This window comes from Rhinopithecus roxellana, chromosome 4 (genome assembly GCF_007565055.1).
Source record: "Rhinopithecus roxellana isolate Shanxi Qingling chromosome 4, ASM756505v1, whole genome shotgun sequence".
NCBI lineage: Eukaryota > Metazoa > Chordata > Mammalia > Primates > Cercopithecidae > Rhinopithecus > Rhinopithecus roxellana.
The window spans coordinates 148,623,322-148,649,933 of record NC_044552.1 but is presented as its reverse complement, the minus strand read 5'-3'; the positions used below and the strand labels follow the sequence as shown (position 1 = coordinate 148,649,933).

Below are 26,612 nucleotides of genomic sequence, written 5' to 3'. Positions count from 1 at the left end.
TTTTTTTGAGACAGAGTCTCGTTTTGTTGTCCAGGCTGGAGTGCAGTGGCATGATCTCGACTCACTGCAACCTCCACCTCCCGGGTTCAAGTGATTCTCCTGCCTCAGCCTCCTGAATAGCTGGGGTTATAGGCACCCACCACCATGGCCGGCTCATTTTTGTATTTTTTAGTAGAGACAGGGTTTTGCCATGTTGGCCAGGCTGGTCTTGAACTCCTGACCTCAGGTGATCCACCCGCCTTGGCCTCCTAAAGTGCTGGGATTACAGTTGTGAGCCACTGCGCCTGGCCAATACCTAATATTTTTAATCCTTTGCAAAAAATCTCCCTCTACATTTTAATAGAAGACCATTCATTTTTATATACAATTGATTTGCAATGGTTATTTTCATATTTTCTTCTAATTAAAAAAGTTTCTGGAAATGTTGTGGACTTTTTTCCATAAGAATTTTCAAAATCCTGTTCTTTACTTGCTCTGCTGCTTGCTTTCTGGCTGGCACTGGTGTTCATGTTAGTGCCCCATGTAACCGTATTTGTCCACGGGTCTTCCCATACATTCCCGTTTCATTCAATTAAACATGCACAAGTGCTGAGTGGCAAACACCTTCATTATAAAAGAAACTTTTCCAGATGCATTTTCCCACAATAAAGGTTTATTTCTCTCTCTCTCTCCAATAAAAGTGTATTTCCTAAGTTCTCCCTGTACTCAGTGAACACTGGCATGTAACCTTAAATATTTTAAGATTTCACCAAAATAAAGTCATAAAGATACAAAAATATAACGTAAGACCTGTATGCAGCAGAGGTGCCCCACCCACTCAGCAAGACTGTACCTGGGGCGTGGATGGGTTGAAGGCCACTCCAGTGACGGTGTCTGTGTGCCCAGCCAGCCGGTGAGAAAACGTGCTCGAGCCCATTTCATACACGTAAGCCTACAAGACAAGATGAGCAGGTGTGCCATGTTAACTCAGAGTGAGGAATCAGCTGTATGCTATGCAGGGCAGAGGGACTGTCTATAGATTAGTGCAGTTGATCAAATACAACAGCAACAACCGAGATGCCTGACAAAACATCATCCAAGCTGGGAACTAACTGTATAAAACAGGCATCTTTTCCCCTTCTCTCTTGTAGATTGTTTACATCTTACTGAACTTATGTCATACCTTCTATTTACTATCAAAAGCCTCCATAGTACCCTGTGAACAGTTTTAAATATATGCTCATGTTTGATGACTAATTTTAAGGAAGGAGTATAGATTCTGTCATGCAACCTTACCTGGAAGTTCCAAACTGAACGAAAAAATAAAAAAATGCTCTATTGTATCCTCCCCCATAAACTTGAAATAGGTACATATGCTATACTGTGTTTCCTACTCATCAGCTTAGAATTTGAGCAATTCAAATAGTTAGATTTTTTATAGCTGTTGATAAATAAGTTCCTCTCCAACTGTGTGTGACACAATTCTGGATATATGTATCCAGAACTGCCATCAATAGTTTATTTTAGAGACAAAATCTGTTATCAGATACCATTCTGATGGAATTGAGAGATGAGATAATCATTAAGTAACAAAGCGTATCAACAAATATTTTCTGAAAGCCTAGTAGTAATAAACAGCAACGTCACATTGCAGCAGCAGGTGTCAAAGGTGATTCCTTTTCCCGCAAAACCCTACTGTTTTTAAAAAATTAAGCGTATTGTGTATATTTGAAGTTCGCAACATGACTTTATGGGATCCATACCTACAGATATGAAGATAATAGTACTGGTAACTGTAGAGAGGCGGACTCTCATATCTATCATCTCACATCACTACTTGTATTTGTAACAAGAACAGCTAAAATCTATGTAGTTCAGGAAAACCCCTAACACTCCATGGTTTTATTAACTTGAGCACTCATGTTGCACATTAGATACCTGCACTTCTTCATCGTAGCAGCTGCTGTTTCGTATCCTTTGACCCACATCTCCCCATTTCCTCCCCGTCCCCACCTATGTCTACCCTGTTAGCCACACTTTCATCATCTATCTTGGTGTCTCTGAGCTCTTGTTAAGATATGGATTTCACACAGAAGTAAGATCCTGCAGTCTTTTTCTTTTTGTGTCTGGTTTAATTCACTTAGCATAATGTCCTCCATGTCCATCCACACTGTGGCAAATGGCAGGCTATACCATTGTGTGCTATCTCTTGTCTTTTTGATAATAGCCATCCTTACAGGTATGAGGTGCTAGCTCAGTGGTTTTAATTTGCATTTCTCTTATGATTAGCAATGTGGAGCACCTTTTCATATAGATTTTTGGCCATTTTTATGTTGTCTTTGGAGAAATGTCTATCCAGGTCCTTTACTCATTTTTCAATCAGGTCATTTGTTTTTCTGCTATTGAGTTGCAAGAGTTCTTTATAAATTTTGGATATTAAACCCTTATCAGACATGTGGTTTGCAAATAATGTTTCCCAGTCCATAGGTTGCTTTTTCATTTAAGAAAAATAAAGTTGGAGGCATCACACTTGATTTAAGATTATATTACAAAGCTACAGTAACTAAAACAATGTGGTACTGACAGAAAAACAAAAACACAGACCAATTAGAGTATAGAGCTCAGAAATAAATCTAAATGTATATGGACAACTAATTTTCAATAAGGCCATCAAGAGGACACAATGAGGAAAGGATAATCTCTTTAATAAATGTTAATCTCTTTAATAAATGGTGTTAGTAAAACTGGATTTCTGCACACAAAAGAATGAAATTGGACCTTTATTTTACCATACACAAAAATCAACTCAAAATGGATAAAAGACCTAAAACCATGAAACTCCTAGAAGAGAACATAGTGGAAAAGCACCTCAATATTGACCTTGGCAATAATATTTTGAACATAAGAACAAAAGCTCAGGCTACAAAACAAAATAAATAAATGGGACTGCATCAAACTAAAGAGCTTCTGCTCAGCAAATGAAATAATCACCAAAAAAGAACTATTTTAATGTAAGAATGAGTCCTTCAGATTTAGGCCTTCCCAATGATTCTGTCAATGACTAAGCAGGTTTTGAAGTAAAGTCTACAAATAATTGTCTGATATACAGTTGACCCTTGAGCAATGTGGTGGCTAGGGGTGCTGGCCCTCCACGCAGTCAAAAATCCACACGAAGCTTTTGACTCTCCAAAAGCTTTACTGATAACCTACTGTTGACCAGAAGTCTTACCAATAACATAAACAATCAATTACCATATATTTTATATGCTATGTGTATTAATACTTTATTCTTACAATACAGTAAGCTAAAGAAAAGAAAATGATATTTAAAAAATTATAAGGAAGAGAAAATATACTCATTATTCACTGAGTGGCATCACAGAGGTCTTCATCCTCATTGTCTTCATGTTGAGTGGGAAGGAGGAGTAGCAGGGGTTGGTTTTGCTGTCTCAGCGGTGGCCGAGGCAGAAGAGGTGGAGGAGGTGGAAGGGGAGGCAGCAGAGGCAGGCTCACTTGGTGTAACTTTAGAGAAATATGTCGTAATTTCTGCCTGACATTTTTGCTTTCTCACATTTTCTATATGGTACCAATCCTCCTACCATTTGCTTTCATTTCACTGCCTGTATCATAGAAGGATCCATGTCGTGAAAGACATCAAAAGCATTGAGTCATCAGAACCCTTCTTCCAGATTATGTTTAATGTCAATTTGTTTCTTGGCACTGCTTCTTCCATGTCTTCTTACTCATTGTCCAGCATTGGTTTGAAGCACTCATCTCCATCAAGTGGTCTTCTCTTAATTCCTCTGGTGTGGTGTCTGTTAGCTCTTGAATTTCTCCAAGATCCATAGCTTGAAACCTTTTTTGCCATATCCACGATCTCTTTCATGATTTCCTTGATTGGCCCTGTCATAAATCCTGTGAGGTCATGCACAACTCTGGACAGTTCTCTCCAGTGGGAATTGCTTCAGGGTTGATGGCCTGCATGGCTTTTCCTGTAACAGTAATGGCCTCTTCAATGGTGTAATCTTTCCAGGTTTTCATGATGTTCTCTCCATCAGAGTTCTCTTCCACAGCATTGACAACGCTTTCCATAGGGTTCCATTTGTAATGACCCTCTGATCTGGAGTCTGGATTAGAGAAGTTGTTTGGGGGCAAGACCACTTTGATGCCTTTGGTGTTAAACTCATTGGGTTCTGGGTGGCCAGGGGCATTGTCCAATATCAAAAGAACTTTAAAAGGCAGTCGTGGCCAAGCGCGGTGGCTCATGCCTGCAATCCCAGCACTTTGGGAGACCAAGGTGGGTGGATCATGAGGTCAGGAGATTGAGGCCATCCTTGCCAACATGGTGAAACCCCATCTCTGCTAAAAATACAAAAGTCAGCTGGGCGTGGTAGCACATGCCTATAATCACAGCTACTAGGGAGGCTGAGGCAGGAGAATTGCTTGAACTCAGGAGGCAGTGGTTGCAGTGAGCCAAGACTGCACCACTGCACTCCAGCCTGGCAACACAGCTAGACTCTGTCTCAGGGGAAAAAAAAAAAAAAAAAAGGCAGTCACTTCCTGACTTCAGGGACAAAGTTAACAATGGAACCAATAATGCAGGAAAAGGTTCTCACTGTCCTGCTTTCTTGGTGAACAATGAAAAGATTGGCAGGTGGTGTTGTTTTCCCTTCAAGGCTCAGTTTTATGGATAAGGGCAGTCCCGATCACAAGCTCCGCTGCATTTGCACAAACCAGTAGAGTTGACCTATCCCTTCCTGCCTTACGTCTGGTGTTCCTTCTCTTCCTTACCAATAAATGTCTTTTGTAGCATGTTTTTCCCTAAGAATAGGGCACTTATATCTGCACTAAAAACCTGTTCAGGCAGATATCCTTTCTCCTCAAGGATTTTCTTTTCTTTTCTTTTCTTTTTTAAGATGCCGTCTTGCTCTGTTGCCCAGGCTGGAGTGCAGTGGCACAATCTCAGCTCACTACAACCTCCACCTCCTGTGCTCAAGTGATTCTCCCGCCTCAGTCTCTCAAGTAGTTGGGATTACAGGTGCCAGCACCACACCCGGCTAATTTTTGTATTTTTAGTAGAGACAGGGTTTCACCATCTTAGCCAGGCTGGTCTTGAACTCCTGACCTCAGGTGATCCTCCCACTTTGGCCTCCCAAAGTGCTGGGATTACAGGTGTGAGCCACTGTGCCCGGCCCTCAGTGATTTCCTTAATGGCATCTGGGAACTCAGCTGCTGCCTCTTGGTCAGAAGCTGCTTCTCCTGTTATCTTGAACTCGTTTTTTTTTTTTTTTTTTGAGACAGAGTTTTGCTCTTGTCCAGGCTGGAGTGCGATGGCGCAATCTTGGCTCACCGCAACCTCCACTTCCCAGGTTCAAGTGATTCTCCTGCCTCAGTCTTCCCAAGTAGCTGGGATTAGAGGCATGCAACCACTAAACCCGGCTAATTTTGTATTTTTAGTAGAGATGGGGTTTCTCCATGTGGGTCAGGCTGGTCTCAAACTCCCAACCTCAGGTGATCCGCCCACCTCAGCTTCCCAAAGTGCTGCGATTACAGGCGTGAGCCACCATGCCTGGCCCTATCTTAAACTTTTTAAGCCAAACCTCTTTCTAAAATTATCAAGTCATCCTTCACCTTCCCTTTGCTTTGTCAGATAACGACTTCACTTTTTCTTGAATCATATTAGAGTCTACAGGTATGCCTTTCTCATAGCAATCCTGCGCCCACATAAAAGCTGCATTTGCAATATGAAATTTAAAAGGATTTAACAAAACGTGCAAGGTTTTCATGCCATGTCTCCACGAGTTTCCTTTTCTTTTTTTACATTATTTCTTATACTGGATTCATTTATCTTGAAATGGCAGCCGCCTGCCAGTCTACGTACATACCAAGCAATTCAGCTTTTTCTGTAAAGTCATGGCTTTCCCTGCTTCTTGGGAGAAGGTTCAGCATCTCTAGGGGCACTTCCTATGGGCCCCATGGTGTAATTCAAGGTTTATGGTATTGCATTAAACACAATGAAAAATACAGAAGAGCCGTAAGAGACCACCTTTCACTGCAACACACAATTTACTGGAGAGACAAACAGATCACACAGAGGCGATGAGCATCACACAGAGTTTTAAGGGATACTTGTAACTCCTGAGCTCACCGCAGCAGCAACAGCAAGGCGATGAAATGAGGACAGTAGTGCTGGATGGACGACAGTCGAGTTTATGAAGTGATGATTTCATACTGCATTTCTGCACTTGTTTATATTTCTCTTGACTGAGAATGTGCATACATTCTAATAAATTGTAACTTTTTAAAAAGATGTGTGTAAATCTTATGATAGTCAAGGATAAAACAGACTAATAGCTACATACATTTTATGCATTCATGACATATCTTTTAAATTTTTTTAGACTTTTAAGCTATGTGGTTCATCTATGAGTTTTTTCAAAGTGTTGAAAATCTCCAAAAATGTTAATATATTTGTTGAAAAAAAAAATCATGTATAAGTGGACCCATGCATTTCAAACCCATGTTGTTCAAGAGTTAGCTGAATTTTGAAGGAAAGTGGAGAAATAAAATGTCTATGTTTTATTTTCTTCTGCCACATCTTTTGGTCCAGGGAATCTTGGGGTACATGAATTTTCTGATCATGACAACTTTACATGTGACACAGCAACTGGAAGCCCAAATATCAGAAATATTTTAGTAGATACACAGGTTTCTTATGCTGTGATCCTACACAGTGTCAAAAAATACAGAAGGACAATAAGCCATAGAGTGATGGTAATGAACAGCTCTGCAAATGATTCAATGTAACCACAATCCATGTGTGAAAGAAACATTTTAATTAGAGGTACTCGCTGGAGTCATGAAGCACTTCAGCCACCACAGAGAAACCAGCTGAGGCTAAGACATATTCAGAAAACAAACAGAGCTGGAAATAAAACCTGTGTAGGTAGATCTCATGCCAGAACCAAATCAAGAAGTCCTGAGAGAAGGAGCAAGAAAAAAGGAAGCAATATTTTTCAGGCAAAAGATGAGGATGTGGCATAAATCTGTGGGTGCTGGAAAAATGCTTGACTGCTCAAAAATGTTTTTACAAAAATTGGTAAGGGACTGAATGTACTAGTGAAGAAGCGAAGTGTTTTGGAAGCAGGACTACACCGATTCATTACAACTGTTTTGCAATTCTGCTGAGCCACGTCTGCGAGGATGAAGTTTCTTTCATTTTTCCTTTCACAGAGTTCCTAACATGTGACCTTCGTTTCCCTTTACCCAAATTAACCCCACAGAAGAAAGGGGATGAAGAATCACAAACAGAAGTGAGTTCTGCACTCCTGAAACTTGACAATGGTAGCGACATTTTCCACAGGGGAATCAACTGTCTTATTATGCTCACTTATTTTGCTTTTGAAAATAATTCCAGAAATGACATTTTCCAAGTATTCTGAACATTTCTTCAGATACCGAATTTTTAGTTTACAAAAAAGTAAACTATTCTCAGAAGACCGAAAACGGTCAAGATTTAAAACAAAGTCACACCAAGACAGAAGCCTTGCCTCCTTACAGCAAGAAGCAAAGGCTCTGTTGGAGAATTCCTGATGGTGGCATGCAGGGCCACCTGGCTGCCCGCCACACAAGCCATGGGAGGCGAATGGCACCATCTCATCAGGCTGCAAGGCTGACGCACAATCTCCAACTCTTGTCAACCTCCATCAAGGTCTGGCAAAATAAATATGGCACACACAGTCATAAACCCCACCCTTTTCTCTGGCACGTCCTCTTCCAAAGACATAGCAGAACAGGGCACAGGTGTGATACTGCCCACTGGTCTAACCAGTGGACACTGGTAAATACCTAAGGCAGTAGTAACTTTTTAAGGCCTTGGGATAATACGTGATTCCATGTCCACGCTCCATTTTCCTTATCCACTCCTCTGTGACGGACATTTAGGGCGCCTCCACACTGTGGATATCGTGAAGAGTGCTGCCACGGCTATGGAAGCACAGGTGTCCCTTTCATAAACTGATGGCAATTCTTTTGGACAAATACCCGAGACTGCTGGATCATGTGGTTTCTACTCTTCGCTTTTTGAGGAAACAACACACATTTTCCGCCGTGGCTGCCTCGTTTTGCATTCCCACCGGCTGTGCAGGAGCTCCCCTTTCTCCACATCCTCATCATCACTTGTCTTTCTGATATTCTAACAGGTGTGAGGTGGTATCTCATGATGGTTTTGACTTGCATTTCCCTGATGATTGGTGATGTGAGCCCTTTTTTCCTGTATGCATTGACCATCTGTATGTATTCTTAAGCGAAATGTCTATTATTCAAGCTTCCTTTGGGCCATGATCTTCATCTGATAATTTCACCTACTGATGACATTTGCCTCAGTCAATTACTGCATCTCAGATTGAAGAGGGTGATTTTCTAATCCTGCCATTGATCCATTCCACTTGTCTGCAATCCACTAAGAAATAACTTTCCTTTACCAAGTAGGGTATTTGGTTTACTTAAAATACAGTCCGAACAGGAAAGGCAGACAAATGTTTAAATATTTTCCTTTATAAGGCACACTTCTGAGTAAGGGACAGGTGCCCTAGTTACTTCCAAATGGGGACCAATGACATTTTGTTTTATGTTTTTGTTTTTAGCTATAGCTTTTTGGGGGGAGTATTATCAAAAATGATAAGGGTTTAGATATACAATGTTTGAAGTCAATCGCAGTCATTACTGTTTGGATGCTCAGCTAGCCCTCCGTTGGCCAACAGAATACGGCACTGGTGTGGTGCTGCCCACGGGTCTAACCAGCAGACAGTGGTACATGCCTAAGGCAGCAATAGCCTTAAGGCCTTGGGAATTGGCTGTTGCCTGTGGCCTTGTTATATGACTCCATTACCCTTTGATTTCTTCTTTTCTCTTTGGCATAAGATGTGCCTGGCTCATCTTGTAAGTCTTCTGCCACAGACCTGGAACCAGCTCTCCACCCAGGGAGTTCTGGCTTCTATTAGTGGGGAATGGCATTTAGAGGCTGCAAAGAGGGTACTAAGGGTGATGGCTGGAATATCACTGCTTCCAAGCACCTTCCGTGGCGGGAGCTAAGAAATACTGGTATTCATGCACCAGTTCCACATGGTTTTAATTTGAAAGGCTTTCCAACATAAATTAATGGCTGACAGGGCAAGTTCTCCCTATCATAATGTTCTTTTTTTTCAGGGGTATTCTGACCGTTGTTACTTGTTTATTCTCCCAAGTAACTTTACAATCAAACAGTACAGCTACAGAAAAACCTACTGGAATTTTGTTGTTGTTGGGGCAGTGTTAAATTTACAAATTACCTACAGAGAACTGCCTTCTTTATGAAACTAAATCTTCCTATCCAAGAACAAGTTACGATTTTGCGTTTGTCCAAATCTACACTTCTGGGGGAAAAAACAAAATGTTCCTTAGTGCAGGTTTCGCAGAAATCTTGTTAATACCTGAATGGTTTATCCTTTTTGAGGCGATTCTCAATGAGTTCTCCTCTTCCACTATAACTTTTCAGAGGTTATTTTTTTGTACCTATAAAGACCATTGAATTCCATATATTAATTTAAACACTACTAATCTTTCACTTAATTATTTTATTGTTCATATGGGCCACTAATTCTCTTGGGTTTTCCAGATATGCAATCTTGTTACCTATGAATAAACGTAATTTTCACTGTTCTTTTCAGTGGTAATATCTGGTAAGTCGTCCTGTCTAATTTCATAGGGAAATATCTCCAATACCCTGTAAAATAGTCGCGGAATTAATGAACGTTCTGGCTCTGTTCCCAACCATAGAATACCTCTAAAGTTTTCTCAGTAAGATGTCAGCTTTTGGGCTGAGATAAGCATTTTATCATTTGAAAGAGGCATTCATGGATTCCTCTTTTACCGGGTGTTTCAGCAGAAATGAATCCAGAATTTTATTGAAACAGCTTTCTGCATCCAGGAACATGGTTGTAAGAGTCCTCTTTTTATACTAGTTAATATTATGAAGGAATTATTAGTGAATTTATTGATAGTAAATCATCCTTGCATTCTATGCATAACCCACTTAGACATGATAAATTATTGTTAATGCACTAATTCTGTGTTCTACTTAAGCTTTTCAATTGATATTCATAAATGAAATATAACTCCTTTCTGAAATTTCATCAAGTTTTCTATCAGTTATGGTTACTTCAAAAAGCAGCCTGATGTCTTCCTTCTTTCTCCACGCTTTAAAACAGTTAAGTATCTTTGGGACTATTTGATGTTTAAGAGGCTGGTAAAAACCCCTGAGAAAGCATGTGGGCCTGGTACTATCTCACAAGGAGCTCTTAGAAAATGTTCTCAATTTCTTCTAAGAAAAGTGGCCTGTTAAATTTGTTTCCACTTTGGGGGCCAGTTTATAAACCAAATTTCTGTGACTCAACCATTTGTCTAGAGGCTTTCATATTAATTTGCACAAATTATGAGAAGCAGTGTCATGATTTTCAAAATCCTTCTGCTCCATGTTTTTGCCTACTCGTTGCTTATTAATGATAGATTAAGCTTTCTCTATTTAAAAAAATGCACTGATTAAGTTATTTTGTTGCTTGTGTTTTTAAAATACTAGTGTTTTGGCCAGGCATGGTGGCTCATGCCTGTAATCCCTGCACTTTAGGAGGCCGAGGCAGGTGGATCACTGGAGGTCAGGAGTTTGAGACCAGCCCGGCCAACGTGGTGAAACACCATCTCTACTAAAAACACAAAAACTTAGCTGGGCGTGGTGGCGGGCACCTGTAATCCAAGCTACTGGGGAGGCTGAGGCAAGAGAATCTCTTGAACCCAGGAGGCGGAGGTTGCAGTGAGCTGAGATCGTGCCACAGAACTCCAACCTGGGTGACAGAGCGACACTGTCTCAAAAAGCAAAGAAACCAACAAAAAAAAAAACACAACTAGTGTTTTAATTTATTTATTAGTTCTACTGATTTTCTGTTTTCTAAATTATCACCTGCTTTTCTATCAATTTATTTCTTCTGAGTTACTTTGCTGTTCCTTGTCTGGCTTTTTAGTTAGATATTCATTTATTTTTTCCCTTTTACAATGTATGATATGGGATTTGGTGCTATAAAGTTCCCCTCAAAACCTGGTTTATGGGTATTCCAGAGACACTGATATGTCATGTTAGAAACAGCATTACTTTCAAGAAATTCTACAGTTTCGTATTTTGTTTTATACCTTTAAACCAAGAGTTGCTTAACAGATGGAATTTTAATATTTAGATGGAAGAAACTTTTTGGTTTTTAAATTTGTACTTTGATTGCATTATAGTGAGAAAATGTTGATTTTGTGTTCTTTTTTTTAATTTATTGAGCTTTTTTCTGGATTCATTTATGGTCATTGTTCATAGATATTTGATGTGCACTTGAGAATAAGACGCCTTCCTTGTTGACAGACACACATTACTATGAATATCTATAAAATAATGCGTTATCAATTATGATATAGAAATTTCCGGGGCCGGGCGCGGTGGCTCAAGCCTGTAATCCCAGCACTTTGGGAGGCTGAGACGGGTGGATCACGAGGTCAGGAGATCGAGACCACCCTGGCTAACATGGTGAAACCCCGTCTCTACTAAAAAATACAAAAAAAAACTAGCCGGGCGAGGTGGCGGGCGCCTGTAGTCCCAGCTACTCGGGAGGCTGAGGCAGGAGAATGGCGTAAACCCGGGAGGCGGAGCTTGCAGTGAGCTGAGACCCGGCCACTGCACTCCAGCCTGGGCGGCAGAGCGAGACTCCGTCTCAAAAAAAAAAAAAAAAAAAAGAAATTTCCTACAACCTTATAATTTCCGTGCACCTGACCTGCCAAGGACTGACACAGATGCATCAGTCCCATTATTAATGTGTGGCTACTTATTATCTGGTTCTTACTGTTTCCACCTTGTGAAATTTGTTTATTTTCCTCTAAATTAGATACTAACATACATTGTATTTTCATTGTGAATTCTGGCCTTTGGCATTATAAAGTATCTTTGCCTCATAATTTTTTGGTTGAATTGTGTTTTGTGCGATATTAAAATCATATAATCTGCTTTATTTTTATTTTCATTTGCCTGGTATACATTAAACATCTCTTCCCTTTAATCCTTCCTGGATCACTGGCTTAAGGCATCTCCTATATTCAGCATGGACCCAGATTTCTTTCCTCATCTATAAAATCCAATCTGAAAGTTTTTTCCTTTTTTTCCTTAAACATTGATATGAGCCAGGCATGGTGGATCAGACCTGTAATCCCAGCACTTTGGGAGGCTGAGGCTGGAGGCCTGAAGCCAATGGTTTGAGGGCAGCCTGGACCACACAGCGAAACATCATCTCTAAAAAACTAATGAGCCAAGCCGCGTGGCATGTGCCTGTAGTTCCAGCTATGTGGGAGGCTGGGGCAAGGGGATGGATTGAGCCCAGAAGTTCAAGCTCATAGTGGGCCATGATCATGCCACTGCACTTCAGCTTGGGCTAACAGAACAAGACTCAAAAACAAACAAAAACAACAACAACGAAGACATCAATATGACTGGCACTTCCATCTCAGTTTCATCCTAGTATTTTAGTTTTAAATCTATGTAATGTATGGCACTTTATGGTCTATTTTATTTGTCCTATCTAGGTATTTCTTTGGGCACTTAAAAATGGCAGAATTCTTGTTCCAGCAGTTATATTTTATTAGAAGCTTTATACAAAACTCTTGGTCCACTCCTAAGACAATGCATGTTGGTTCACTGCTATGCCCAACAGTGAGGCTGTCTAGCAACCATTTTTCCATCTCTCTTCCTCTACATCCAATTTTAGTCATAATTACCTTAATATTTATACTCTTAAATTACATTTAAGAGCTTACAATTCTATTGTCAGCTTCAACTGATCTCTTCTTACTCAATTAACATCTACAAGTAGAATCAAGAGATGTATTCTACTTTCTAGTTATATTCTCACATCTCCCAGTTTTATACTATTAAACTGTAACAGACAGAACATTTACAAAGTATTCTGTCGTACCTTCATTCCCACCTTTTGATCTTCCATAGTTAAACACATTCACTGTTCACCTTGAACCTTTTGCTGAAACTTCTTCAATCCTACCTTGGCTTTATAAAGCTTTTTTTTTTTTCAATATAACTCAAGGGAACACCATTCAGTTCTGGCATATTCATAACTGTGTGTCTGGTTTTATACTCAAAAAAAAAATTTAGCTGGATATTAAAATTCTTGACTCAGATTATCTTTCTGAGTATGTTAAATATGTTCTTCCCAATGTTTTTTTTAACAAAAAAAAAATGATGATTTACGAAAGTCCAACCCAAGTTGATACTGTTTTCCTGGCCGGGCGCGGTGGCTCAAGCCTGTAATCCCAGCACTTTGGGAGGCCGAGACGGGCGGATCACGAGGTCAGGAGATCGAGACCATCCTGGCTAACACGGTGAAACCCCCGTCTCTACTAAAAAAAAAAAAATACAAAAAACTAGCCGGGCGAGGTGGCGGGCGCCTGTAGTCCCAGCTACTTGGGAGGCTGAGGCAGGAGAATGGTGTAAACCCGGGAGGCGGAGCTTGCAGTGAGCTGAGATCCGGCCACTGCACTCCAGCCTGGGCGATAGAGCGAGACTCCGTCTCAAAAAAAAAAAAAAAAAAAAAAAAAAAAAAAAAAAAAAAAAAAAACACACACACACACACACAAAGATACTGTTTTCCTTATAAGCATTTGAACAATTTACATGGATCCACAAAGGTGTTTTGTTGTTAATGTTTATAGTCAAATGGATTTATTAAGCTATATTTCTATGCAAACTAGTCTAGGTCGATTTTCCCAGGTATTCTTGCAATATCTAGATTTAACGAAATTTTTTTAATTTTAGAAAATATATTTTTGAATTATAATATTAATTCTTTGTTCTGTTTAACTGACTTTTTAAAAAAAATGTCCAGGGACTCCATTTATATGTAGGTTGAATCTCCTTTGCTAAACTTCTATATTTACGTTTTCACCTTGAATTTCTTTTATCATTTTCTTTATTTACTTCTCTCATTTGTATCATTTTCCCCTATTGTGCTCTCTATATTTGCTTTCTATAATATTCCTTTGCATTTGGCCTTTATTTCTGAATTTTTTTCTAATGCTTTCCTAACTTTCATCAGTTCTCATTTCATATACTCCTGTTGTCTAGCAATTTCTGATGTTGTATGTGTTTTCTTAACTTTCTTAAGCTAATCTGCAAATATATCATTAGTTTTCCCCTGTTTAGCAGACACATTTTTCTGGTGTAGTTTTGCGTTCTGTGAGGATATTTTTTGGTTCATCCTTTTATTATTATTATAAAAAGAACTGTGATATCCAGAAGTTGTATGACACAGAAAGTAGGATATATAGAAAAAAATCGAGAGAGAAGATAGATAGGTAATTTGAAGGCATGTTGTGAAAGTCCTTTGAAGCCACACGTAAGATCTTGGTTCTACATGGAAACCAGCAGAATATCTTAAACACATAGTATTTACAAAGGAAAGTGTGATCGTATTTACATTAAAAAGTGTCATGATCATCAATAATCTGTTTGTTTTCTAATCGTTTCTAGTCATTAAGAGAAGTACCATGGACTGAAGGTACCCCCAAATGCATTTGTTAAGACCCTAAACCCCAGTGTGATCACATTTGGAGGTGGGGCCTCTGAAAGGCGATTAGCTTCAGATGAGGACATGAGAGGGTCCCCCGGGATGGGATTAGGGCCCCTCTAAGAAGAGGACATGTTGGCCGGGCGCGGTGGCTCAAGCCTGTAATCCCAGCACTTTGGGAGGCCGAGACGGGCGGATCACGAGGTCAGGAGATCGAGACCATCCTGGCTAACACGGTGAAACCCCGTCTCTACTAAAAAATACAAAAAACTAGCCGGGCGACGAGGCGGGCGCCTGTAGTCCCAGCTACTTGGGAGGCTGAGGCAGGAGAATGGCGTGAACCCGGGAGGCGGAGCTTGTAGTGAGCTGAGATCCGGCCACAGCACTCCAGCCTGGGCAACAGAGCGAGACTCCATCTCAAAAAAAAAAAAAAAGAAGAAGAAGAGGACATGTGAGGACACAGGAGAAGATGGCCATCTGCAAGCCAGGAGGAGAGCCCACACCAGGAAATGAACAGACAGGCACCCTGATCTCGGACTTGCAGCCTGCAGAGCCATAACGAATAATTCCTGCTGTTTAGGTCACCCAGTCTTTGGAATTCTATTATGGCAGCCTGAGCTGAATGAGTGAGCTGTACCAGCTATGAATTCTCTTAGTTTCCTTTCATCATAGATTATCTTTATTTTGCCTTCATTCCTAAAGCATATTTATGGTTATGGAATTCTGACTTGACAGTTCTTATAGCACTTTAAAAATGCTGTTTCACCATTTTCTGGCTGCATTTGTTTCTAATGAGAAACCAGTATTCACACCAAATAAAGGAATATGCCCCTAGTGTGCCACCTATTCCAGTGACCTGCCTACACTGAGAATTGCACTCACACAGATGTTGAATGTAAGAAAATGGAGACCAAAAAATTTCAAGAAAATTTAATATACGCAGTTCACTTACATTTGGCTCCTAAATGAATAGTGCATACTTCAGAAATCTCATTAATTTCCTGGGCAACATACAGGGAGTGCTCAAGTATTTGAAACAAATGAAAGCCAGGAAGCTGTCCTAGGCAATAGGAGCTTCTGAAAGAGAAGTGGATTTGATGAGTAGATTTGAACTGGTAGAGATCTTGGGTACATGACTGGATACAGAGAAACAAATTAGAGGAAAAAAAAATCCATTATTCTGTTGGTGGTTGTGGAGCTGGTGGTAAGGATGTTCAAAATTGCAAAAAAGTCACTTACTGTCAGTTGTATCCAAATGGTGGCAAACAGGCTATACTGCTAAATAAAAGTTGCTTATTTTAATCTTCGGAGTTGCTTTAATTTTTAAATTACTTATTGGCTGCCTGGTAGTTATGTTTTATAACACATTGTTTCCTTTGGAAAAAAACACAGGTGTCCATTTCTACACATTTTTCACATGGTAACACCACTATGTTCAGAGAGGAGCTTCAGTATCAATCACAGCAGATGCCCAAGGTGTCAGAGCCGCATGTTTACTTAGTTATGAACAAGCAAAATTTTAGAATAACTTTGCCTATTTTCCATAAAAAAAGTTTCACTGTTATTTCATTCTTACCAGTTAAAATGAATAAGAAAAAATGTTAGGAAAATACAACTGTCTCTCAGATCAATTGTAAGGCAATTTTTTCCAAATAAACTTTACGATTCCCTTTAATTTTTGGAATGTCCTTATACGTTGTTTTTATCCATTCAGGCTGCTATAAGAAAATCCCATAAGCTCAGTAGCTTCTAAACAACACACATTCATGTCCGGAAGCTGGGAAGTTCAAGGCCAAGAGGCCGGTCAATTTGGTGTTTGGTGAGGACGGAATCTGGTTCCCAGACGGCGCCTTCTCCCTTTGTCTTCACGTGGTGGAAGGTGGTGGAAGAAGCAAGCGAGGGAGCTCTTGGGAGGCTCTTTTATACGGGACTAATTCCATTCACGTGGGGTCCACTCTCAAGATCTAATCACCTCCCGAAGATCTCATCTCCTCTAACACCATCATCCTGGGGTGAGGGTTTCCACGTGGGAAGTTAGAAGGAACACACACACCCATATTCTATGTTTTTAGATAAGCCTTATAGAACCATGATGAAGTGAACTGTCCATAAGGCTCAAAATATGTCCCAGTCCTAACCCCCAGTACCTGTGAATGTGATCTTATTTGGAAATAGGATTTTTGGCAGATGTAATTAACTGAAGGGTATTGAGATCAGCTTGGATTTCGGGTGGGTTCTAAACCCAGTATCAGTGTTTTCTTAGTCTGTTTTGTGATGCTGTAACACAATACCTGAAACTGGGTAATATGCAAGGAATGGAAATGTATAGTTCTTACAGTCCTGGAGGCTGGAAAACCCAAGGTCAAAGAGCCAGAATCTGGCAAGGCTTCCCTTCGGCATAATCACACAGCAGAAGGTGAAAGGGCCTCGAGGCAAGAGAGGGACAAACTCGCCCTTTGTAAGGACCCCATTCTCATGGTAATGGCGTTAATCCTTACAGGAGGCCCACCCCTCATGGCCTAAGCACCTCTTAAAGTTCCCACCTCTGAATACTGCTACAATGGCCAGCAAATTTCAACATGAGTTCTGGAGGAGACATTCAAGCCTAGCTAGTGTCCCCAAGAGAAAGAACAGGGAGAGAGAGACGTGCAGAGGAGGAAAGGCCACTTGGAAACGGAGGCAGAGGCTGGCATGAGGCAGCCGCACGCCAGGGAACCCCAGGGACTGTAGCAGCCACAGAGGCCAGAGAAGCGTGGAAGTTTCCTCCTTCAGACCCTGCAAAGGGGCCAGCCCTGCTGATGCTTTCTCAGACTTCTGGCCTCCATAGCCGGCAGAAAATAAATGTCTACTTTTTTTAACTCTTTTCCTGTTTAGAATTTAAAAATGCAGGTTACTGCCAGCGCTCATTTAACTTTACATAAACATGCTATTTGAGGCTGAAGCAAATGTGACTGATTTTCAATGTGAAAATAAAATATAAAAACTGTTTTTGAAGTTATTTCTAAACAGAACTAACATCAGAATCATCTGAATCATCAGAATCATCTACTTCAGAAAAATCGGATTCATCAAATGAATCTTCAGCCAGTAACAATTCAGGAGCGACGTTATCATCATGCCTAGAAATGAGACACTTTCCAGAATTTGGCATTTTCAGCAATCAAGAATTACTATATTTTGTAAATGAAAATACCACTCCTAAAACCAGAATGCTACAGATAGAATGATGTCTTTTGTTTCCAAAGTCAAGATACTAAAGCAATGAGAAACTAATAAGAAAAGCAGGGTATTTTGAGGCAACATGATCGTGAGGTGAATGCTGTAGCTGCAAGGCCGCCCATGAGGATTCTTGGGGCGAACGGGAAAAGGGTTAAGCCTCCAAGCTTGTGGTAGTTTGTGGCATCCCTAGGAAATTAATACAGGCTTTTTAAAATATATTATGGACAAATGGATGTGTATTAGTACCTGCCCCAAATCCACCAAGAGGCACGTGCGCATCATGTGTAATGTGGGGGGGGGGGGGGGGTGGCAATCCCATTAACATAAGCACATTGTTTCCTAAGGATCTAACTTAGGAAAGAATCACACCATTAAATACACAGGATCTGGTGTTTCACTAATTAATATTATAATCTTGTAATAAAAAAGAAAATACAACGTGTAGCACAGTGTCTTTCAAAGAGTAGGCACTCAACAAGTATCTGTGAAATGATTAATAATTCATGAGTGATTACTGTTTATCATGCTTCAGTAAAAACATCTTTCATACCTCACACATTATTAAAATGCTATTACTGTGTAAGAGTCTTAAAATATAGACCAACAGTCCAGCTGCAAGTAGGTTTCTATTCTAATATGCAACAATGTTAAACAGTCTACACATTACCAAAGTCTAAATCTCTACATTTATAGACTGTCAAACAACACATACGTGTCTGTCCTCGGCCCCACAAGCTGCGAATCGCCCACAAGGACTGAAAGCAATTCCACACGGATAGCCGCGGGATGGATGCCCTTCAAAGTGGCGCTCACACCTACGGGAGGAAAGAAACACCAGCAGAAAAATCATTTTTAAATTTGAATGCAAAATAGAGGAAAGAAAACAACTTGTTGTTTTTCTTCACAAAAAGGAACAAATGAATAATGGAAGAATATTTTATATGTAAGGATTATTAAATGGTTAATGGGTCTCTCCAGAGATATTAAAAAATAATTCAAACACTATTCAAAATCTTAAATTCCCAAAGATGACAAAACTAATAGTAAATAAGCTTTTATATATGATAAATATTAAATGTAAACATATTCTGGAAATTTTTAAAATATCAAAACAAACCTAACAAATCTTCTAAAATAATAAATTATTTCGTTAAATTATTCAGAGACGTTTTGGAGGCAAAACATTGTATCAAGGGTGGTTAAGTTTCACAACTATTTAAAAAGTACCATATAAAATTTGTTTATTGTGAAAAATGCCAAGGAATTCTTGTTAATTTTATGGAGAGAATCTCCAACACCTTTTGGAGATTACCAGCGCCTTCCTAAGAAGACTCCACAAGCACTGAGCAGCACTGGGCTGGGGACCACAAAGATGCCTCCCAGGGTCCCTGCTCCAGGTGCCCTGAGTGGTGGCAAAGTCACACAGCACACAGGTAACAATACCAATACAAAATACAAATACAATACGATAGGATACAATACAACACAAATACAATACAACACAAATGCAAATACAAAATACAAATACAATACAATACAAATACAATACAGTACTAACAAAATACAAATACAAATGCAAATACAAATACAAATACAAAATACAAACACAAAATACAAATACAAAAGATGTTCTAGTGATTAAAGTGATGCAAGAGCAGAGCAAAGACACTCTGCTAACTGTATCCTTGTGAACAGTGTAAGTGCATGCACATACACATAAAAATCCGTATCAGCTTGTTATATTGTTACGTACATTATATATGCAGTGATCATAATTATCAGGACATATATACTTTTTTGCTTAAACAGGGTTTTATTTGTATATAATTTACATTTCATATAAATATATAAAATTAACAGAATATATGTGACAATCTGTAAATAAAGCTTACGGCTGTTGATAACAATGTAACTGCCTAAACTATCTCACTTTGGAATGCTGGAAGCCTGCTCACCTAAAGATATGCAACCTTTACATATCTAGTTACGGCTTTTACTGATATGAAATTTGCTGTAAAATAAAATAGGACTGGCAGAAATAGTAATCAATTAGTTCTATAGAAGCAATTTCATAACAATTTCACTTTTTAAAATAAATATATACCTTTTTATTCCCTTAAAAAAGTAATTTCTGTTGACCACCTACTAGGAATACACTTATTGAACACTTTATATTTACAGGAATGATTTATATTTTCCAAACAATCTTAGGAGAATAAAGAGAGCTTAGCTAAATATTTTTTTATTAACTTGTTTTCCATACAATGCCTGCAGTTCTGTATGTCACAGTAGAGGCTTACCCTAAGTCTCCCGGATCTTAAAAGGCTTCTGTCCAAATTCTCTGATGATTACAAATATTTAAATATTAATTATCCAAATGTCAATGAAAAGAAGCCCTGTGCAGTAAAGCACTGTCCACTTCATTGTAAGACAGCAATGGAGCTGTACAACCACAGAGCCGTCTCTGGGCAGGGCTAACCGGGCTCCTCTGCAGGCAGCAGTTCAGCTGAAAACACATCTGCCCAACCACATCTATCATCTAGAATCACGCTGGATGCAGCTACTGCCTTAAAACACTCACCTGAAGAACAAAGCTATTTAAGCGTGAAATAGTTGTACACAATTGTGATAAAAATGCCATGCCTGACTATGTAATATCTTAATTTGTTGATTTTGTGTGTCAAGTTCAGTATTTTATTTATTGACTACCCATCATGTCCTATGCAGTATAAATTCTACAAAGAGAATTATTTTATTTATTTATTTATTTGAGATGGAGTCTCACTCTGTCACCCAGGCTGGAGTGCAGTGGCGTGATCTAGGCTCACTGCGACCTCTGCCTCCCAGGTTCAAGCAATTCTCCTGCCTCAGCCTCCTGAGTAGCTGGGATTACAGGCATTCACCACCACACCTGGCTAATTTTTTTATTTTTAGTAGAGACATGGTTTCATCATGTTGACCAAGCTGGTCTCGAACTCCTGTGCTGGGATTACAGGTTTGAGCCTACCGCACCTAGCCGAGATAATTTCTTTTTGTGTTTTTGTTTTTTTTTTTTTGAGACAGAGTCTTGCTCTGTCACCCAGGCTGGAGTGCCTTGTCACGATGGCCAATATAATTTTCTAGAAAAATTCTGTAGATGGTAATATAGGCTGTAGAAAATAACCTGAACTGTATTGTACTACTGAGAAAAGATTAAATCTTTGTAAAATGTCATAAACATCTGTCACCATATTTGTCATACATTTAATTCCTTTTTTCTTTTACATTAATTTTTTAATTTTCACATTCTTCTTTTACTATTAAAAAAAAAAAACAGAAAAATCATCAAAGTGCTTATAATCCTTCCACTCAGTAACAACCCCAGAAAGTACCATGGCACATATACTGCACACTTTCTCTGCATATGCAAAGGGCTTTGTTTTCCTTTAACAAAGTAGAGATGCACACTATGCAGCTTTATATCCTGCTGTGTCTACCCCAGAATACACCATGAACATTTCCCTCACGATCATGTGTTTCTTGTCTAATGAGCTCAGCGAAGAGGCTACAGAGAGCACTGGCCAAGAGCAGGTGACCCGGGGCCAGGCTCAACCCTGACCCCAGCTAAGCCCCTTCTCACCAAATGAGCAACTTTGGTGAGTTGCTCACCTCTGTGTTGCATTTTCCCCATTCATGAAATGGGCTTAAATGAGTTCATAAAGTAAATTTCTTCTTACAGCACATCGCACATTAATAAGTGCTCTAGAAGTGCAATTGAACTGGGTTCAGGAGAAATTTAAAAATTTTTGAAATGAACGAAGGTGGTAATACAACACAGTAAAGCCTGTATGATACAGTAAAAGTAGTGTTAAGAGGAACATTTATGCCATTGAATGCCTATACCAAAAACTAGAAAGATCACAAATTAACGACCTAATGTCCATTGAATGCCTATACCAAAAACTAGAAAGATCACAAATTAACGACCTAATGTCCATTGAATGCCTATACCAAAAAACTAGAAAGATCACAAATTAACGACCTAATGTCCATTGAATGCCTATACCAAAAAACTAGAAAGATCACAAATTAACGACCTAATGTCCACTGAATGCCTATACCAAAAAACTAGAAAGATCACAAATTAACGACCTAATGTTGCACCTCAAGGAACAAGAAAAGCACGACCAAACCAAATCCAAAGTTAGCAACAGAAAAGAAATTTAAAAGATCAGAGCAGAACTAAATGAAATAGAGACCAACAAAACAATTTAAAAGATCAACAAAATGAAGTCAGTTATTTGAGAAGATAAACAAAATTGATAAACCACCTGTAGACTAACCAAGAAAAGATGAAATCTATAAACAAAATTAGAAATGAAAGAGACATTACAACCAATACCACAGGAACGCAAAATATCATCAGAGACTATTATGAAAAACTATACACACACAAAATAGAAAACCTAGAGAAAATGGATAAGCTCCTGGAAATACACAACTTCCCAAGGTTGAAGCGGGAAGAAATAGAAAACGTGAACAGACCAACAATGAGTAGAAAGACTGAATCAGGAAAAAAAAAAAAAAAAAAAAAAAGTTTCCCAACAAAGAAAAGCCCAGGACCAGATGAATTCATAGGCAAATTCCACCAAACATATAAAGAAGAACCAGTGTCAATCCTGAAACTGTTCCAAAATGTCAAGAAGAAGGGAATTCTCCCTAATTCATTCTATGAGGCCAATATCACTCTGATACCAAAACCAGACAAAGACAAAACAAAGAAATAAAACTATAGTCCAAGATCCCCAATGAACATAAAAACTATTTTCAACAAAATACTACCAAACAGAATCCAGTAGCACATCAAGAAGCTAATACACCATGACCAAGTGAGTTTTATACCAGGGATGCAAGGATGGTTCAACATACAAAAATAAATAAATGTGATACATCACATAAACAGAATCATGGACAAAAAACATAGGATCATTTCAATAAATGCAAAAAAAAGCACTTGATAAAATTCAGCATCTCTTCATGATAAAAATCCTCAATGAAAACTAAGCATTGAAGGAATATACATAAAAATAATAAAGGCCATATATAACAAATCTAATAGCCAAGGTCATACTGAATAGGGGAAAGTTGAAAGTCTGTCCTCTAAGAACTGGAACAAGACAAGGATGCCCACTGTCACCATTTCTATTCAATATAGTCCTAGAAGTCCTGGCCAGAGCAATTAGGCAAAAAAAAAAAAAACCAAAAAGTTAAAAAGTTGCTTTTTTTTTTTTTTTTTTTAAAAGAAGCATCCAAATTGGTAAAGAGGACATCAAATTATCCCTGTTCACTGATAGTATAATCTTATATCTAGAAAAACCTAAAGACTCCACCAAAAACACTCTTAGATTTGATAAATTCAGTAAAATTTCAGGATACGAAATCAATGTATAAAAATCAGTAGCATTTCTATACATCAGTAATGATTTAGCTGAGAACCAGACATCAGTCCTATTTACAATAGCTACAAAAACAATGAAATACCTAGGAATATAATTAACCAAGGAGGTAAAAGATCTCTATAGGGAAAACGATAAAACATCAATGAAAGAAACTACAAATAACACAAATAGAAAAATGTCCTATGCTCATGGATCAGAAGAATTAATATGATTAAAATTACCATACTGCCCAAAGCAATCTATAGTTACAATGCAATGCCTTTCAAAATACCAATGTTGTTTTTCACAACATTATAAAAAAAAAAAAAACACCCTAAACTTCATAAGGAACCATAAAAGAGCCCAAATGGCCAAAGTAATCCTAAATAAAAAGAACAAAGCTGAAGGCATCACATTCCCTGACTTCAAATTATACTACAAGGTTATAGTAACCAAAACAACATGGTACTGGCATAAAAATAGACATATAGACCAATGGACCAGAATCCAGAACTCAGAAATAAAACTACATATTTACAGTCAACTGATCTTTGAAAGTTGACAAAATCAACAATGGGGAAAGGACACCCTTTTTAATAAATAGTGCTTGAAAAACTGGATAGCTATAGGCAAAAGAATGAAATTGGACCCCATATACAAAAATAAACTCAAGGTGGATTAAAGACTTAAGTGTAAAACCTGAAACTATGAAAATACTAAAAGAAAATCTAGAAAAAAACTCTTCCAGACATCGGTCTAGGCAAAGAATTCATGACTAAGAACTCAAAACCAGAGGCAACAAAAACAAAAATAGACAAATATGACTTAATTAAACAAAAATAGTCTGCACAGCAAAATAAATAATCAACAGAGTTAATGGAAAACCTGCAGAATGGGGGAAAACTTGAAAACTGCATTTTACAGGGGACTAATATCCAAAATTTACAAGGAACTCAAACGACTCAACAAAAAATACCACAAATAATTCCATTAAAAAGTGGGCAAAGGACATGAATAGATATTTTTACTTTATTTAAAGTTCTGGGATACATGTGCAGGATGTGCAGGTTTGTTACATAGGTAAACATGTGCTATGGTGGTTTGCTGCACAGATCAACCCATCACCTAGGTATTAAGCCCCACAAGCATTAGGTATTTATCCTGATGCTTTTCCTCTCCACAGCCCCCTGACAGGCCCCAGTGTGTGTTGTTCCCCTCCCTGTGTCCATGTGTTCTCATTGTTCAGCTCCCACTTAAAATGCAGTGTTCGGTTTTATGTTCCTGTGTTAGTTTGCTGAGGATAATGGCTTCCAGCTCCGTCCATGTCCCTGCAAAAAAACATGATCTTATTCCTTTTTATGGCTGCCTAGTATTCCATGGTGTATATGTACCACATTTTCTTTGTTCCTATCTATCATTGATGGGCATCTGGATTGATTCCATGTGTTTGCTATTGTGAATAGTGCTGTAATGAACATACGCATGCATGTATCTTTACAATAGAATGATTTATATTCCTTTGGATATATACCCAGTAATGGGAATGCTGGGTCACATGATATTTCTGGTTCTAGGTCTTTGAGGAAATGCCACATTGTCTTCCACAATGGTTGAACTAATGTACATTCCCATCAACAGTATAAAAGCGTTTTAAAAGAGGATATACAAATGACCAGCAAGCATATGAAAAATGCTCAACATCACTAATCATCAGAAAAATTCAAATTAAAACCACAATGAGATTTCATCTTACACCAGTCAGAATGGTTCTTACTAAAAAGACAAAAAGTAACAGATGCTGGCAAGGATGCAGAGAAAAGGGAAAGTTTATACACTGCTGATGGGAATGTAAATTAGTACAACCTCTATGCAAAACAATGTGAAGATCTCTCAAAGGACTAAAAATATAACTACCATTCACTTCAGAAACTCCACTACTGGGTATCTACCCAAAGAAAAAGAAACCATTATTTCAAAAAGACACATGCACTCATATGTTTATTGCAACACTATTTACGATACCAAAGATATGGAATAAATCTAAGTGCCCATTAACAGATGACTGAATAAAGAAAATGTAGTATATTTGTGTGTGTATATACACACACACACATATATAATGTAATATTATTCAGCCATGAAAAAATGAAATCATCTTTTGCAGTACATGGATGGAAGTAGAGGGCATGATCTTAAGTGAAACAACTCAGAAACAGAACGACAAATACCACATGTTCCCACTTATGTGTGGGAGATAAATAATGTGTATACATGGACATACAGTATGAAACCATAGACACTGGAGACTCAGAAGGGTAGAGGGTGGGAAGGGGATGGAGGAAGAAAAATTATTTAATGGGTAGAATGCACATTATTTGGGTGATGGATACCTTAAAAGCCCTGACTTCACCACTACAAATCTGACCATGTAACAAAATTACACTTGCACTTCCTAAATATATACAAATTAAAAAATATACAAATAAGCAATAATAACTAGAAAACAGATATTGCTAGCTGTTTGCTGAGTACTAAGAAGATGCCAGGAGTTAACTACACAGTCATGCATCACTTAATGCCAGGGATACATTCTGGGAAATACGTTATTAGGCAATTTTGTCCCTGTGTGAATGTCACAGAGCATACTTACACATACCTAGATGATGTAGCCTACTATGCACCTAAGCTGTGTGGTGTAGCCTATTGCTGCTAGGCTACAAACATGTATAGCATGCAACTGTACTAAGCAACTGTAACACAATGGTAATTCTGTGTGTATCTAAACAAAGAAAAGGCACAGTAAAAATACAGTATAAAAGAAAAATGAAATCTCCATACTGTTTTCCATGGAACTAAAAATAGATTTCTTAAAGCACTAAAAGCAGATCTGGCATACAATCCAGCCATCTCATTACTGGGTATCTACCCAAAGGAAAATAAGTCATTATATCACAAAGACACTGTGTGTGTATGTTTATTGCAGTACAATTCACAATTGCAAAGATATGGAACCAATCTAAGTGCCCATCGACCAATGTATTCGTCCATTTTCACGCTGCTGATAAAGACATACCCTAAACTGGGCAATTTACAAAAAAAAAAAAGAGGTTTAATTGGACTTACAGTTCCACGTGCCTGGGAAAGCCTCACCATCATGGTGGAAGGCAAGGAGGGGCAAGTCCCATCTTACATGAATGGCAGCAAGCAAAGACAGAATGAGGAAGAAACCCCTGATAAAACCAGATCTCATGAGACTTATTCACTACCACAAGAACAGTATGGGGGAAACTGCCCACATGATTCAGTTATTTCCAACCAGGTCCCTCCCACAACACATGGGAATTATGGGAGTTCAATT

At 38.7% G+C, this 26,612-nt stretch overlaps 1 protein-coding gene across 1 annotated transcript in view; it reads right to left on the bottom strand.

Moving 5' to 3' along the window:
• Positions 1 to 18,534: 18,534 nt before the first annotated feature.
• Positions 18,535 to 26,612, bottom strand: part of WDR27 (WD repeat domain 27) — a 95,468-nt gene continuing 87,390 nt past the window's right edge. Inside the window, 1 exon segment of the mRNA XM_030929333.1 lies at positions 18,535 to 18,652. Coding sequence (XP_030785193.1) covers positions 18,535 to 18,652 — 118 coding nt within the window.